This window comes from Pelophylax lessonae, assembly GCF_965119305.1.
Source record: "Pelophylax lessonae genome assembly, chromosome: 1".
Classification (NCBI taxonomy): Eukaryota; Metazoa; Chordata; class Amphibia; order Anura; family Ranidae; genus Pelophylax; species Pelophylax lessonae.
In genome coordinates, this window is record NC_138768.1 from 773,094,033 (window position 1) to 773,111,252 (window position 17,220).

The window sequence follows — 17,220 nt, forward strand, 5'->3', positions numbered from 1 at the left end:
GGGATCTTCAACATACCGTAATTTGTTAAAGTACTTTTGCCTCCAAACTGGAAGTCCCAATAAAATATGTTTTTGTAAAGATTAAGGAAACACTCACCTTTCCTGTTGGCTGCATTAAAGCTGTCCCTGCTAAAATCAATAATTCTCATTACATTAGGCCTCCTTACAATCACCATATAGAGTAGTAGAAAAACAGACCTGTTGGGAAAAAGTTGGGAAGTATACCTACCCCTGGCTTCTGCACAACAGAGGGCGACATCAGTATCCTTCCGGCAAAATCCCAGAGAATGTTATTGTAGCACTGCCCCCTAGAGGACTGCTGAGAATTGCACTTCCTGGATTCCCCTGGGTTACCCTTAGCAACTGATAGCAGATAAATAGCATTTAAAGGCCTTGGCTCAGTCAATAATCAATCCAGGGGATGTTGGTTTTGCTGTATTTTATTTAGAACTGGGGTAGGAGAAGGGATGAGTGGGATACTCCAACTATGAACTATGCACAATTCTGAGGACACTAGCTGCAATGTGTGCGGCAAGGCCATTGCTTCACCTTGCCACCGAAGTGAAGATAGAAGGTATGATCCTGTTTAAGTTTCTCTTCGGGGTCTAACTTGGCACCCCCTTTCTCATTTGCTGTGTGTGCTGAACTCCACTGACACTCCACTGGAGCAGTCCCCCTTCCTGGGCAGACCCCTGGCAAGCATCCCGGTACTCACGGACACTGTTTTTCCCAAGGTTGCTTCTGCCTCAAACTCCCCTTGTCAGCTTCCTGGACCTCCTGGCTCAGCACCACACTCCTGGTTCACTAGGCCAACCGCCTGTGACCACCTTCCACATCAGACAGGAGGGGAGACAGCCATCACACTCCTCCAGGGACCTGGCTTCCCACCCAAAGACACCCCGTCACATGGGCCCTTGGCTTTTATAACATATCCCAGGATGCACCACTGTTTGTGCCAATCCACTGGGATAGCTACAAAAGCCTGTGTGTCACTGGCTGGGTTTCCTCCACTGTCCAACAGGCTCCTAAATTGGATACAGTGGGGACACTCCCTTAGCCCAGTTGAGTCACACCCTGGACACATGTAACAGGTCTAACTACTGATCAGGTTCCCCTGATAAGCAGATGGAGCAGACTATGCTTTCCCTGCTACTCCCCTGCCTAGCACCTATCTAGGAGGGTGCTATATCAGGTATCTCATATTCATTAAGATGATGCTCCTGCACAGTCCAGGAACATCTTCTTGAAAGATTTAGGATACCAGTCCATACCGAATGGGACTGCACCTCCTATGTGTGTTGGCTCACAGGATCAACCAGTGAAACACTCCAACACCCACACAATGACGAAGCTGCACTGCTCAAAAAAATGTATACTTTATTAGATACAAAAACAAAAATATCATAAATCAAAGTTGCAAAAATGCATGAGGATAAAAACACAACCCTAACCTCTGTAAACAAAATACCACTCCCCCAGCATACAGTGATCTTCCATGAACTGTTTCTCGGTGTCATCACGCCCTATGCAGAACTATAGACATTGCATCGGGCTTGAGGACGTCAGGACCATAGACCAATGGAGCATGGGGGAGAAGACACTACTGGGACCAGTTTAGAAGTGCGGAGGCTAGGTTAGGTAAATATTTTCTTCTATGTTACCTAGACCTAAGCATCACTGCAAGGGAAAATTTTCAAGTTTGAGTTGGGCTTCAAGTTTAAGGTGTGTAGGGGTTAGAACATCTGTCAAGTATTTATTGCTATCTGTGTCCCCATTTGGGAAATATATCAATGCCACACAGAAGAAGACGTGAGTAAAATCTGTCAACTTGCTCTATATTTGATGGGTGTCAGACATAGCAAAAAGCCTAAAAAAGCAAAATATTTAATTTCTGTTCTTTTATAAATACTTTACCTTTATTGTAAAGTAACACACTAACAATATTCTGGTAACACTTCTCTTTAAGAAATTAAAATGACTTTACTTTATAGTTTTCCTATTGAACTAGGGAGCATTTGACATAAAGTGAACCAGTCATGATTGGGCTTATAGAAGAATTGCTGTTAACGTAGAATGATTCTGCAGTCCTATTTGTAAAATGTTCATATTCACGTCCTTATTTAACTTTACTTGATTTTTATTTTCTAGGGATGAGTATGAGGAGGAAAACAAAGAGAGGTATGGTATTGGTAATGATATGTGTTGTATTTTAATGTAATGTGCATAATGTAATACGGTCGCTGCATCATCAGATGCATTCAGTGTTCGGGTATTAGGAAGACATAGGTGCTGCGGCTGCTGCACTACAATATCTGGCAGTGGAGATTCCTCCTCCCTTGCAGTCCTCGTGGCTGAACGAGAGTTATCAATTGATTCCCTTTCCACTTATGGCTAGTCTTGGAACCCCTACCATGTTTTTGTTACTGCCGTGTCCCTGCAGGAGATATTTCCCCTTCATTTTCTGGCCAGGAGATGTCTAAATGGACAGTTAATGCCTGCAAATCCTAACTGAGTTCCACTTTAAGTCAAGCCTGTAGCCTAAATTAAAGCAGATTTCAAGTGTGCAGTATATATATATATATATATATATATATATATATATATATATATATATATGTATATGTATACAGTAAAATCTTGGATTGCGAGCATAATTCGTTCTGGAAACATGCTTGTAATCCAAAGCACTCTTATATCAAAGCAAATTTCCCCATAAGAAATAATGGAAACTCAGATGATTAGTTCCACAAGTCCTTCAGTTTATAGTCTATATAAATAGATTATAGCAATGTGATAGGTTGTGTAAAAATAAAATGTCCATCCAAAATATGCAGCCTTCCCAAGGGGATTAGAAGCAAAATCTAGCAGAGCTACAGAATATAAGAGAGATGAGAGGTGCCTCTAAGTGTAGCAATATGGTTACATTTAATGAAGGTTCAACATTTAGCAACTCACATGGTTGATGATTAAAATAAGCACATCTAAGTATGCAGGCATCTGGGGTAAAGCTGTCCACATAGACCATTTTCTGAACCACCGGCTCTCACCACTGTCAGTCTGCAATCCTGACTGGGAAGAATAGCCTGCAGTAGAGTGATCTGAAAGTGAGGCTTTGAATCACTCGTGGAGTGCAGTGGGGAAGGGATGATGAAGATGGCGGTGCGGAGGACGGTCTATGTAGTCAGCTTTACCCCAGATGCCTGCATACTTAGATGTGCCTGTTTTAATCATCAACCATGTGAGTTGCTAAATATTGAACCTTCATTAAATGTAACAATATTGCTACACTTTAGAGGCTCCTCTCTTCTTTTTTATACATGACGCTACTTGTATATCAAGACATCGCTTGTATATCAAGTCAAAATTTATATAAAAAATTTGCTTGTCTTGCAAAGCGCTCTCAAACCAAGTTACTCTCAAACCAAGGTTTTACTGTATATACATATATATATATATATATATAGCGCTGCATAGATTAACGGTGCTATATAAGTACCTGTAATAAATAAATAAAACAAATACATTTCCAGGCAAAAAGCTATTTTCCTAAAAATGGTACTGTGATTGCATGTGCCCTACTGCATGTGTTTTATAAAAAAATGTGTTGCTTTCTACTTGATTTCAGAGCGCTTCTCACATGACCACTCGCTGCTCTCCTCCCCTCCTCCCAGCGGATGTCAGCAGGAGTTCCTGGCCCCACCTGCTGGAGCTGTCAGCCCAGGAAAGGAGAGCAGGGAGCGGTCACATGAGCGCCGGAAGGCGCTCTTTAAAATCAGATAAAAATCGGCATATTTTTTATAAAACACAAGCAGTGGGGCACATGTCCTTATTTAACAGAGGGTATGTATCATCATATATAGTGGCTTTACAACCACTTTAAATTATACCGATAAGTCATATCATTATGACCACTCAAAGGTTCTTCCTTTGCCGTCAAAACAACCCTGACCCGTCGAGGCATGGCCTTTAGTAGCAGATCCTTTAAAGCGGAGTTCCACCCTGAAAATTTTATTTTCACCATCCGCTTGCTTTAATTTACCTGGAAAAGAATTGGAGAATTTCAATTTTTTTTTTGTTTCACTTACTTTCTTTTTAATGAAAATATACTTACCTTCCTTCCTCTTCCTCCCTCGCGCCGTCACTTCCTCCTTGGGGTGCCTTGGGAAAATGCCTAAAATTTGCCCCAATTTGCCCAAAAACTGTGTACAACCCAGTGGGTGGATCAAGTCTTCTTGTTACTCAAAGCCACAGGTTTCATTGTGCAGCATTACAATCTTGGGTGCTGTGCAGGCCAGCCTCCAGTGTCCTAACAACCAATGAAGTCATTGGTTGATAAGAAGGACATCAGGCACCTACACGGCATCTTTGTTTGATCCCCCTACCCTCGCCCATCTCTGTCAGCCTTGGGGTCATGTTAGCTGCAAAGGAGGCGAGAAAATGAGGTAGAAGGAATGCTGGAATACCAGTCAGACACCCAACCTAAATCACCTCTAATGTTGGGTGTCCTAAATGTGTGGAGCTTGCACTACGTTAAATTATTAGTTTCTTTTTTTTACATTTTAGAATGGGGTGCCTCGAGATGGGGTGTGCATAATTTTAAAGGGTGCCTTAACTGATAAAAAGCTTAGAAACACTAGAATGGAAGTTTTAGTTTGTTTTATGACCCACAATTCTTTCTCTTTTCATACACCCATAGTAGAGCTACCATGAACGTCTATGATAATGGTGGACTTGAAGAAGAAGCAGCCATTGACAAGCAAATAGTGATGGAGGAGACCAAGAAGGCTAAATGGGACAATGAAAAAGAGGAACAGAAAATCACTGCTATGTAATGCCGCTGTCAAGTCCAATAAATTAAAGCATCTTATTTGTTAGCGTGTCATATAGGATGTTCTTGAAGGGGCAGAACTAGTAACTATTCTCCCCTTTGTCTGCTCAGGCTGTGTTTAGCATTAGGACTGCACTCAGATCCATCGTCTGCACTTAGCTCCTCAATTTCACCATGTTGCTTTCACCCATAACACAGTCAATCATGAATTTACACAAAATGTTCTTTACTTCTAAATTGCTCAAAACAGGTTAAATTCAATAAATATTGTAACTGACAAATCAAATTACCTTTAACGAAGATTATATACATGTATTTTTTTTAAAGTGTAAGTGAAATCTAAACTTCTTTTTTTAGTCTTGTATGGAGTACAGAAGGGTAAGACCCTCTTTCAAATTTTTATTGCTGTCTATTTCCCCACTGGTGAGATTTCCTCTCATTTCTTTTATGTCTCTAGGGCAGGAAGTGAAAGTAAATCTCCCTTCTAAAATATAACCAAATAGAAATTTTTAAGCAGTAGTAAAGGTTGTGTAGTTTTTTTAATCATGCACCCTGCAGGTTAATGCCTGCGCTGTCACCAATCCTGCAGGTCCCGGACGCTTCCATCTTAGCCCACTTTTCCTTCTGGGTTCCATCTTTTCAGTCACTTAAATGGTTGGGCCATGATTGTTCCCTTCTGTCATAAAAACCCTATATGTCAGCAAATTAAAAAAAAATACCACTTTGCTCAAAAACGAATAAAAAAATTTGGCTGTACATACACTTTAATTCTTAAAACTATTACGCCCCTTTCACACAGACGCCTCCGTGAAAGAATCGCTCCGCTGAGCAGGCAGATGACAGGTCCTGTCCGCTCCGCCATGCAGAGCAGACACGGACACAGTTCCACTCCCCTCTATGGGGAAATCAGAAGGAAACGGACCACCTGTCCATTTTCATCCGATCTGATCCGCCTGACCGATGGAAAATAGGACCACCATCTGTCTGAATTTTGCAAGCAGGATCAGATTGTATAGCAGCGGTTGTCAGAGGATATGTATCCGCTGACATCCACCACCCTATAGGGGAGACTGCAAGATCCAATCAGAAAAAAAACTGACGCCTAAAAAACTGGCAGGCGGACTTGATAGGGCAGCACGTGTGAAAGAGCCCTTAAACTCATACAAGGGCTTCTGACTACTTTCATACATATAGGCATTTAAACCAAATATATTATAAATAATTTTAAAGTGTTTGTAAGGCTGGAGATTTTTTTGCTGTAATGCATTCCCTGCGTTAAGGTAAAACATGTCTATGTATCTGTGTCACCCCCCTCACTCTCCTTAAACGTACCTGACCCTTTAGTTGATCCAGCGATGTGCTGCCTGAACAGCTTTCTCCTTTCTCTCCATTCACAGAGGCAGCAGTGAGAGCCATTAGCTCCTGCTGCTGTCAAAATCAAATTCTGTAAGTTAAGAGCAGAAGCGGGGCTGAGCAATGTAAGCAGGCAGCGAGGCTTGGGAGCAAGCCCGCAGGTGGGCCCCCATAGGAAGCTGCTTCTTCTGGGGGGACGCTGAGAAGAGGAATGTCAGGGCCACTCTGTGCAAAACTGTGTATACATTCACTCTGTGTGAATGCCAGCAAAATGAAATGTTAATAGGCTATTTTCTCTCCAGGTCGGATGTCGTTCATTGGTAACATGCTAGTAAGTTATCTAAAATTAGCCCCTAGTATGAAATTCTATTGAGCATGCCTAAGGTGGCTGTCTTACCATCTGCTCCAATGGCAGAAAAAAGTGCTTTAGGTCCCCAGGGAAAAAAGCTTTGTTCCTCATAGCAATTGTTATGAGAGAGTCACAGAAGTAGCATACTGTAAAAACAAGTATTCCTTATTTATATATTTGTTCCCTGTCTGCTCCTCCTGTCTTGCCTTATATTATACACAGTCCTCTGGAATCAGCTCAGAGTGCAGTCAAACATGTAGTGATTGAGGATATACTGTATATGTACCATTTCTAATGATCATTGAATATCTGTGTGCAAAGTTTGCATTTTGATCACATTATTTTAATCAGTGGCCATGTAGCCAGGTGCTGGGAGAAGGACACACTGATCTTTATTCACTCCTTTCCCTCTAATGTGATTATTATGCTGCACTATCCTGCTCCAAACAGCGGGGGGAGAGCTAAAATCAAGCATGCCTACAGACCCCAATAGACTCTACACAATAGGAGGAGCGAGAGTAGGTTTTTTACTGAGCTCTCTTGGTGCCACAAGAGTCAATGTATACACATCTACTAGTGTACTCATCTGTCAACTGGAGGCCAAGCCAGGGAGAACCCGAGGCCGGAAGCAGATACACCAGAGGCAGGACAGCATGGCCCACATCACTGCCTTTGCATCATTGAAGGGAGACCAGCGAGATTAATGCACTGCTTCATACCGCTGAACTACAGAGGTTTCAGGAAGAGACCAAGGGGCTCCTTCCACCACAAGTGTCTGCCACAATCTCCTAGGATTTGGTGAGAGGGCTCTCTGCTTGTCTTTAACTAATCTACTAAGAGCAAGATACCTGTAGCACCAGATCTATACTTTACCTATACCTGATTCATACTGCACCTTTACCAGATCTATATATGGCACCTATACCAATTCTATACTGCACCTATACCAACTTTATACCACACTTACCAACTCTGTGTTGCGGTTACACCAAACTGTCACCCCATCTGGCCTGCATCTATGTCACCCTATACCAAAACTGCACAGCACCTTACCACATCTTACTGCATAAATGTTAAAAAAGACCATCATTAAGTGTACCAACGTTTCTTAAAGGGCCCCAATGATAACCGGCAGAAGAACAACCCATAGGACTGCCCCTCCCATGAAAATATCTTGCCACTCCCCTTTATTCTCTCCTACTGTTACCATTTTGAATACTGAGAGTTTACACCCTGTCAATTTAGGTCTACCATAGCTGCCATGAATACACTCTGGTAGTATAGTTCCGGCATTTAATAGATCAAGTTTTACTACCAATCACTGCTACACTTCAGGTGGTGTTGCTACTGTTTCCGCTGGTCTGGATGTTAAATGTCACCTTATGCTTAACCCTTACTGTTAATCACTTTGCATGATGAACTTCGCCACCTCCATTATCGTTTTATTTTAAGCTTACTTTGTTATTCACCTTATTAGGTGACAATATATTACCTTTCTGCTAATTAGTTTGGTGCCTGTTTCTTGATGTAGAACTGCTTTTGGGTACCATTTTTCCCTTTCAGTAATTAACTGTATTTGTACACTCAACATGGTGTATAAAGTTCCTAAAAAGGTTGAGGCAAAAAACAGGGGACCCATTCTATCTAACATCTCTTATACAGGGGTAGCGATACAGTTCATATTGTTCATGGATGTAATAAACTAATAAATGTATAGAAGGGTTTTGTATTTATATTTGCAGATGTCCTTATTGTAATCTAGGGATCAAACCATCACATTTTCTTTATTTATTGGCATAAATAAACCTTTATGGACCTTAGCAAGGTCCATAAAGACATGAATGAGCATGGTTGGGGTGAAGGAACTTCACTGGCCTGCACAGAGTCCTGACTTCAACCCGAGAGAACACCTTTGGGATGAATAAGAGTGGAGACTGTGAGCCAGGCCTTCTCATCCACAGCAGTGCCTGACCTCATAAATGTGCTTCTGGAAGAATGGTCAAACATTCCCATAGACACACTCCTAAACCTTGTGGACAGCCTTCCCAGAAGAGTTGAAGCTTTTATAGCTGCAAAGGGTGGGCCAACTCAATATTGAACCCTACGGACTAAGACTTGGATGTCATATAAGTTCATCTGGGTGTAAAGGCATGCGTCCCAATACTTTTGGTAATATAGTGTATATTCCACTGTGTGCCCGGCTTTCTCATCCACTCATAGTCGTTAACTCATGGGTACCCTCTGCCAACTCTAGAGAGACAGGAGGCTAATGCTAAGCTGGCAGCACCCCAACACAGGGTGGCTTTTGGCCTTGTCCAGTCAGGTATCTGAGAAAAGGGCTTTATCCCAGCTGCACCTGCCTGCAGTCCCAGAGTACCACCCTAATGTCCCAAATCCATTCAGCCCTCCTTACATATGGAGCCGGATTGTCCTTTATGAGTTCAAGATCTGTGATGTAAGAACAAAATCAGCACTTCTAGAGCATGGAAGCTCCCCTCGCAGGGGCCATGAGTCCACCACGTCCTCTTGCTTATCTTCCAGAATGCTCTGCCTGCTCAGCTGACCACCCATCATCTGTCTCCATCCTGTACAATGTACCCAGTGGTACACAGGTGCCAGCTATGGTCTTTGCAATGAAACTAGCCTATCATGCCAATATGTTCCAGTGCTGTCATTATCCTCCTGTTTTCATCTATTTAAAGATGTCCACACCCTGGGGGAGGTCCCTCTGCCAGCCCATGTCTCTAGTGGTGTGCCTGTATACCAGTATGGCCACATGCAATGCACCCCCTGAGTGATATGCCGGGTAGAGATTTCCTCCACAAGGCACATGTAGCCCTCACTGCTGGGAGCTGTCCACTCTGCTGCTGGTGCTAAACTGCACTCCACTTCCCTCTGTGTGACTTTGCTCTTTTGAAATGCTGTGCTCCTAAGAATTTTGCACCCGGGGCAACCTGTGGCCCTGCCCATGCTATGCCACTGTTTGCACCAAACTCGGAAGCAAACTGTCACTCCCACCAAATCAGTGCCCAATCAGCCACAGCCAAGGTAATCCCTACCTTACAGCCACATGTAACAAAGGGGCAGGGATGTTTGTGACACCATTAACCTAATATGGCCACTTATCAGTGACAGTGTCACTAACCAAATATAGCCATGTGCCATATTAGGCCAATGACACAATGAGCATCCCCACCCTTGTGTTATGTGTGGCTGTGGGGGCAAGGAATGCCCTGGCTGTGGCTGATTGGCCACTGTAATGGATCAACTGGCACCCCGACTGGGTACCTCGGTGGTGGGAGTGATAGCTTGCATCCTGTTCCACGTGAACCTATAAGTTTACACCAATCCCATGCTCATCCCTCTTTATTACATTAGGACTATTTGCGCACATGTTGTAGTGTGTACAGTGTGAATGGACTCCTAGGCCTGGTTTAAACCCGTGCGCGTTTATGTGCGTTTTGCAGCTTACAAAAACGAAGGTACCATGAAAATACATTGTTTGCAATGAGGCTGCTCATATCTGCTTGCTGCTTTGCGCAGTGTTGGAAAAATTGAGGCGTGTACGATATTTTATCCATTAACCTGAGTTTTTCTGATCCATTGAAGTATATGAAAGCAAAGGAAAACACATGAAAAAAACAAGAGTAAAACACACTAAATAGTGTTAACCTCTTCATGCCAACCTTTTTTGCCATGGGGCTGCATATTGGCATACCTCCCAGCACAGAGACCAAGGTCTCACCATGAGCCCCGGGCCCTGTACTAACGATTGGGACCTGGAACTTGAGATTCCAGATCACTTGATCGCTGTAATAGCCTCTTATTGGCTACCACAGTCATCAGTCACTGTGAAGCCCACCCCCGTGTTTTCTTTTTCTGTGAATGGTGGAGGAGATACGAGTATCTCTCTCTGTCCTTGCACAGAAAAAAAAGGTGTGTGTAAAAAAAAAAAAAAAAAATTAAATAATAAATATAAAATAAAATACGGTACCAAAAAATACCTAGATCAATGTTTGATCTAGGTCTGTGCCAGGGTTAGCATTTGTGTCAAGGTGAGGATCAAAGGTCAAGGTTTAATTAGTATCAGTGTCAGTGGGTGTCAGTGTCAGCATGTTTTAAAAAAAAAGGAAAATGCACATGATTGTTTTTGGGCTGTACTACAGATACAAATAACAAGTAACATACACATACAGTATGTGATATCGCTGCCATCCCCAGGAGCAGGAGAGATTATTTTGGGTTGTTCTTTGGTAGTAGGTTATGGTAGTACCACGAAATATACAGCTACAAAAAAAAAAAAAAAAAGATTTTTTTTACTATTTGGGCCAATTTCCCTTTGATAATAAAAAAAAAAAAAAATAGAGCAGAAGATAACCATTACCATTTACCACCAAATGAAAGCCCAATTTGTACTGAAAAAAAAAACAAGGTACAATCTACCTGAATGTACAAAGTAGTTGTGATGATATGTACAGCTTTACTAACACATGTCAAAGTCACAACATTGGGCTTAGGCATTTCGATTTTTTACCCTTAGGTGCGAAGGGGTTAAAAAAAAAAAAATACAAGAAAATAGCATAATAGCAGAAACAGAGAGATGTGAACCCAGCTTTAGTAAGTAAGGGTCCTTCACACGAGTGGTCAGCTCGGTGGACTCTGCTTTACTATCAATTTATCGATCAGCTGATCCCCGCTGAGCAGGCAGATGACAGGTCCGTCTCTGCTCACTGTGCAGGCTCACAGAGGGTTTACAGAGAGATGTGAACTCAGCCTTAGTAAGTAAGGGTCCTGCCACTCATCCCTTCCCATCCCACCACCGCTGCCACTCATCCCGTCCCATCTCACCACCGCTGCCACTCATCCCACCACTGCTGCCACTCATCCCATCCCACTGCCACTCATCCTGTCCCATCCCACCACCGCTGCCACTCATCCCATCCCATTCCACCACCATTGCCACCTTTTCCACCACCGCTGCCACTCATCCTGTGCCATCCCACCACCGCCGCCACTCTTCCCTTCCCATCACCGCTGCTTCTTATCCCGTCCCATCCCAACACCACTGCCACTCATCCCATCCCACCACCGCTCCCACCCATCCTGTCCCATCCCATAACTACTGCCACCCATCCCATCCCAACACACCACTGCTGCCACCCATCTTGTCCCATCCCACCTTTGCTGCCACCCATCCCGTCCCATTCCACCATTACTGACACTCATCCCATCTCACCACTGCTGCCACTCATCCCATCACCACCATTCATTCCACCATCACCACTGCCACTCATCCCATCCTATCCCACTGCCACTCATTTCATCCCACTGCCATTCATCCCATCTTACCACCGCTGCCACCCATCCCATCCCATCCCACCATCGCTGCCACTCATCCTGTCCCATCCTACCACCACTGCCACTTATCCCCTCCCAACACACCCACTCATCCCATCCCATCCCACCACTGCCACTTATCCCATCCCACCACCACCGCTGCCACTATTCCCATCCCACCACGGCTGCCACTCCTCCCCTTCCATCCCACCACCAAGACTGCCACTCTTCCCATCCCATCACTGCCACTCTTCCCATCCCATCACTGCCACTCTTCCCATCCCACCACCGCTGCCACTCATCCCACCCCATAACCACTGCCACTCATCCCATCCCACCACCACCACTGCCACTCATCCCACCCCATAACCACTGCCACTCATCCCATCCCACCACCACCAAGACTGCCACTCATCCCATCCCATCACTGCCACTCTTCCCATCCCACCACTGCTGCCACTCATCCCACCCCATAACCACTGCCACTCATCCCATCCCACCACCACCACTGCCACTCATCCCATCCCCTCCCACCACCACTGCCACTCATCCCATTCCACCACTACTGCCACTCATCCCATCCCATCCCACCCCACGGCCTCTGCCACTCATCCCATCCCACCACTGCTTCCACTCATCCCATCTCCCCACCACCGCTGCCACTGGTCCCATCCCTCCACCACCACAGCTGCCACTCATCCCATCTCATCACCACCAGCGCTGTCACTGAGCCCCCCCCCCCCCCACCATAGCTGTCACTGATCCCCCCCACCATAGCTGCCACTGATCCCATCCCACTGCCACTCAGCAGGGGGGGCGGCAAGAGTGTCAAAAATCTTTGCACCAGCACTGACAAGGGACACCTATTAGCCAAAGTATGTAGGCATAGGACACATCCCCCACCTACCATGCCCTCTTAAAGGAGGATTATGCAAAAAAAAAAGATTAGTAAAACCCACGTTTGTTTTTTTTTTGTTTGGTTTTTTTACCACTATTATTTTTTTAGATTTTACAAATGCAGCAGTTTAGGAATTGGGTGAATGGTTTTGCACTGGGGAAACACTTTTTGAAAGATAAATAGTGAATTTTATATACAACTATATAGATGAGACCAAAATGAGGGACAAATGAGGAGGAAAGAGGGACAGAGGAACTTTGTTCCAAATCAGGGACAGTTGGGGGCAGAACATTATTTTCAACCCGTTCTACAACAAAGTAGCGAATTGATGAAACCTGGAGCACACAGAATCTGGAGCAGCCAATCAGTTTCTGTCTTCGGCTTGTTCGGTTAAGAAAGATAGAAGCTGATTGGCCGCCATGCACCTCTACTCCAGGTTCTCTCTCATCGTGTCGCTGCAGTGTACATACTGCATGCTTCGGGCGGCTCATGTGAGTCCCGCCCTCTAGTGGTCAGAAGCAACAATGCACGCAATACACAGCTCTACAAAGCAAGAGGAGCGTCTGAAACTTCAACACCACGCCCCCATGGCGGGTGTTACAAGTAGGAGAGCTTGTCACATCGGAACTCGATTGGCACATCCTGGTGTTTCTCCATCGCCCATTGGCTGTGTAGGTCATGGTAGGCGGTGCTTGCTGTGGCTGTGTCACGCTGTTGTGATCAAGTCGTCGGGCCAGTTCTGTCCTCCGCCGTTATGAACGGGGACAGCTTTAGCGCTGGAGAGCAGCTGGTCTCCCCGGCCTACATCCGCCAGGGGCGGGAGGCGAGGCGCAGCCATGAGCAGCTGATAAGACTTTTGCTGGAGAAGGTGAGTGCTGACAGGCGGCCACGTGACTTGGCAATGCATCATGGGACATGTAGTTCTGACGCTGGAGCTGCTGTCATGGGGCTCTGGGGGGAGCAATGTGACTGACTGGTTGGAGGACATGACAGCTTGGGGGAGGGGGGCACAGGACAATGAGGTGTCAGAGGGGAGGGGGGCCCAGGACAATGAGGTGTCAGAGGGGAGGGGGGCACAGGACAATGAGGTGTCAGAGGGGAGGGGGGCACAGGACAATGAGGTGTCAGAGGGGAAGGGGGCACAGGACAATGAGGTGTCAGAGGGGAAGGGGGCACAGGACAATGAGGTGTCAGAGGGGAGGGGGGGGGACAGGACAATGAGGTGTCAGAGGGTAGGGGGACACAGGACAATGAGGTGTCAGAGGGTAGGGGGGGGCACAGGACAATGAGGTGTCAGAGGGTAGGGGGACACAGGACAATGAGGTGTCAGAGGGGAGGGGGGGGGCACAGGACAATGAGGTGTCAGAGGGGAGGGGGGGCACAGGACAATGAGGTGTCAGAGGGGAGGGGGGGCACAGTACAATCAGGTGTCAGAGGGGAGGGGGGGCACAGTACAATCAGGTGTCAGAGGGGAGGGGGGGCACAGGACAATGAGGTGTCAGAGGGAAGGGGGGCACAGGACAATGAGGTATCAGAGGGGAGGGGGGCACAGGACAATGAGGTGTCAGAGGGGGGGGCACAGGACAATGAGGTGTCAGAGGGGGGGGGGCACAGGACAATGAGGTATCAGAGGGGAGGGGGGCACAGGACAATGAGGTGTCAGAGGGGAGGGGGGACACAGGACAATGAGGTGTCAGAGGGGAGGGGGGGGCACAGGACAATGAGGTGTCAGAGGGGAGGTGGGCACAGGACAATGAGGTGTCAGAGGGGAGGGGGGGGCACGGGATAATGAGGTGTCAGAGGGGAGGGGGGCACAGGACAATGAGGTGTCGGGGGGGGGCACAGGACAATGAGGTGTCAGAGGGGGGCACAGGACAATGAGGTGTCAGAGGGGAGGGGGGCACAGGACAATGAGGTGTCAGAGGGGGGGCACAGGACAATGAGGTGTCAGAGGGGGGGCACAGGACAATGAGGTGTCAGAGGGGGGCACAGGACAATGAGGTGTCAGAGGGGAGTTGGGGCACAGGAAAATAAGGTATCAGAGGGGAGGGGGGCACAGGACAATAAGGTATCAGAGGGGAGGGGGGCACAGGACAATGAGGTGTCAGAGAGGGGCACAGGACAATGAGGTGTCAGAGGGGAGTTGGGGCACAGGAAAATAAGGTATCAGAGGGGAGGGGGGCACAGGACAATAAGGTATCAGAGGGGAGGGGGGCACAGGACAATGAGGTGTCAGAGAGGGGCACAGGACAATGATGTGTCAGAGGGGAGGGGGGCACAGGACAATGAGGTGTCAAGAGGGGAGGGGGCCACAGGACAATGAAGTGTCAAGAGGGGAGGGGGCACAGGACAATGAGGTGACAAGAGGGGAGGGGGGCACAGGACAATGAGGTGTCAGAGGGGAGGGGGGCACAGGACAATGAGGTGTCAGAGGGGAGGGGGGCACAGGACAATGAGGTGTCAGAGGGGAGGGGGGCACAGGACAATGAGGTGTCAGAGGGGAGGGGGGCACAGGACAATGAGGTATCAGCAGAGTGTGATAATATCTGTTATGGTGATCAGAGGAGACAGCTGTGTGTCCTCACTGCTACATTCTACTCTCCATATCTGGGGCCCATTCACACCCCAATCTATGTGCTCCCTGTGTGCTTCTTCATGTGTGTTTTCAGGGCTGGCTAACCCCAGAACATGCGTGTTCCTACGCGTTCCGCTATTGGCAGCCCATTGATTGCAATGCACAGGAACGCGCAAAAACAACTACAGCAGTTCCTATTGTAAATCCCGCCATGATTGCGCAGTGATTGGGGTCCCCACACCACTACTGGAACACAGCGCTGTATACTGGATGTAGAGGATGCTGTATACAATTCATACAGTGCTGACAGCTGCTGCCTCTGTTAGGGGGGGCTCATTTACACTTGCCTAGGCTCTAACACAGGGGTCTTCAAACTATGGCCCTACAGTTGTTCAGGAACTACAATTCCCATCATGCCTAGTCATGTCTGTGGAATGTCAGAGTTTTACAAAGCCTCATGGGGTGTGTAGTTCCACCACAGCTGGAGGGCCGTAGTTTGAGGATCCCCGCTCTAACACATAAAAGCACCTACTGCATCAACATACTTTTTTATGGGTTTTTGATGTTTCGGGGATGCTTTTTTGAAACTTTAATGAAACCTGGCAAATGCCCTGTGTGTGTTTTATTTTCTATTTGTTTTAAAGGGGCCCAGTAGAACCCTGGCTCATTAGTACCCCCACTCAGCAGATCCCCAGCTTGTTAGTACCCCAGCTTTGCTGATCCCATCTCAGTAGTAACAGCCAGCTGTGCTGATTCTGATGCTGTGCTGATTCCCCACTCAGTAGTAAGCGCCAGCCCCCCACCACCCGCCGGGCTGTGCTGACCCCCCCCCACTCAGTAGTAAGCGCCAGCTGTGCTGACCCCCCCCCCCTCCCACTCAGTAGTAAGCGCCCGCCAGTAGGGATGTAACGATATCAAAATCTCACGGTACGATACAATTTCGATATTGACCTCACGGTACGATATTTATTGCGATATTGTGGAATCATAGGTGCCGTGCTAGTGGGGACAAGAGCATGAGGCCCAAAATGTGGTGTCTTCTTAGAGAGAAGGTAGTGAGTGACTGTATGTATATATTTCAAAGTGATTTTTTTATGTGGCTTACTGGCTTTGCTTTCACATATTTGCAAACTTATTTCTTCAATACAGTATAATTAGAGATTTGTTTTAATAGTCCTGCAGGCCTCATTGATGATGATCCCTGCCCTCAGGCTGGATGTTCTATGATACCTCTTCTCTTCTTAGCAGTGCACTGTTCTCATTCTCAATGTGCTTACTCTGAGACCAATCCAGTAGTAAAAGTACATGTCAGTGGCGTCAGTGTTTTTTTTAAAATTTCTTTCTTATACACAGTATTACTCACCGGCGGTCCGGTGTCGCTGTCTTGCCGTGGTGCCTGCCTGGGAAGCTTGCTCTGCTCCGCCGAGTCCGCCCGCCGCTCTCATGCGCTGGCTCCGCCCGCCTCCGCCCCACAAGCCCGCCCACCCACACTGCTCTAACCAACTGGCAGCCGCTCGCCTCGGCTCGGCCAGTAAGCAAGCAGCACTTCAGCATAGCATAGAGGTGAGTGAGTGGAGCCGCCGACGAGACACATAGACGGCGGCAAGACCGTGCACCCACCACGACGGTATCGGGCCATGTAAAACACCGCGATAGCGGTAATATCGTTACATCCCTACCCGCCAGCTGTGCTGATTTTCCCCCCCTCCCACTCAGTAGTAAGTGCCAGCTGTGCTGACCCCCCCTCCCACTCAGTAGTAAGCGCCCGCCAGCTGTGCTGACCCCCCCTCCCATTCAGTAGTAAGCGCCAGCTGTGCTGACCCCCCCCCCCCTCCCACTCAGTAGTAAGCGCCCACCAGCTGTGCTGATTCCCCCCCCCC

At 47.0% G+C, this 17,220-nt stretch overlaps 2 protein-coding genes across 3 annotated transcripts in view; both read left to right on the forward strand.

Moving 5' to 3' along the window:
- The window catches only part of SMIM24 (small integral membrane protein 24), a 42,954-nt gene extending 37,684 nt beyond the window's left edge, over nt 1-5,270 (forward strand). The window contains exons 3-4 of one of the 2 annotated variants that reach the window (XM_082268031.1): nt 2,149-2,178; nt 4,700-5,270. In XM_082268031.1, coding sequence (XP_082124157.1) covers nt 2,149-2,178; nt 4,700-4,832 — 163 coding nt within the window. In that variant the 3' untranslated portion in view covers nt 4,833-5,270. Of the gene's footprint in view, nt 1-2,148; nt 2,179-4,696 lie in introns of both variants that reach the window. The other variant, XM_082268030.1, reaches the window with a different exon arrangement.
- Nucleotides 5,271-13,403: 8,133 nt separating this feature from the next.
- SEPSECS (Sep (O-phosphoserine) tRNA:Sec (selenocysteine) tRNA synthase) overlaps nt 13,404-17,220 on the forward strand; it is a 120,562-nt gene continuing 116,745 nt past the window's right edge. Inside the window, exon 1 of the mRNA XM_082268047.1 lies at nt 13,404-13,633. Within this exon, the coding sequence (XP_082124173.1) occupies nt 13,520-13,633 (114 nt within the window). The 5' untranslated portion in view covers nt 13,404-13,519. The remainder of the gene's footprint in view (nt 13,634-17,220) is intronic.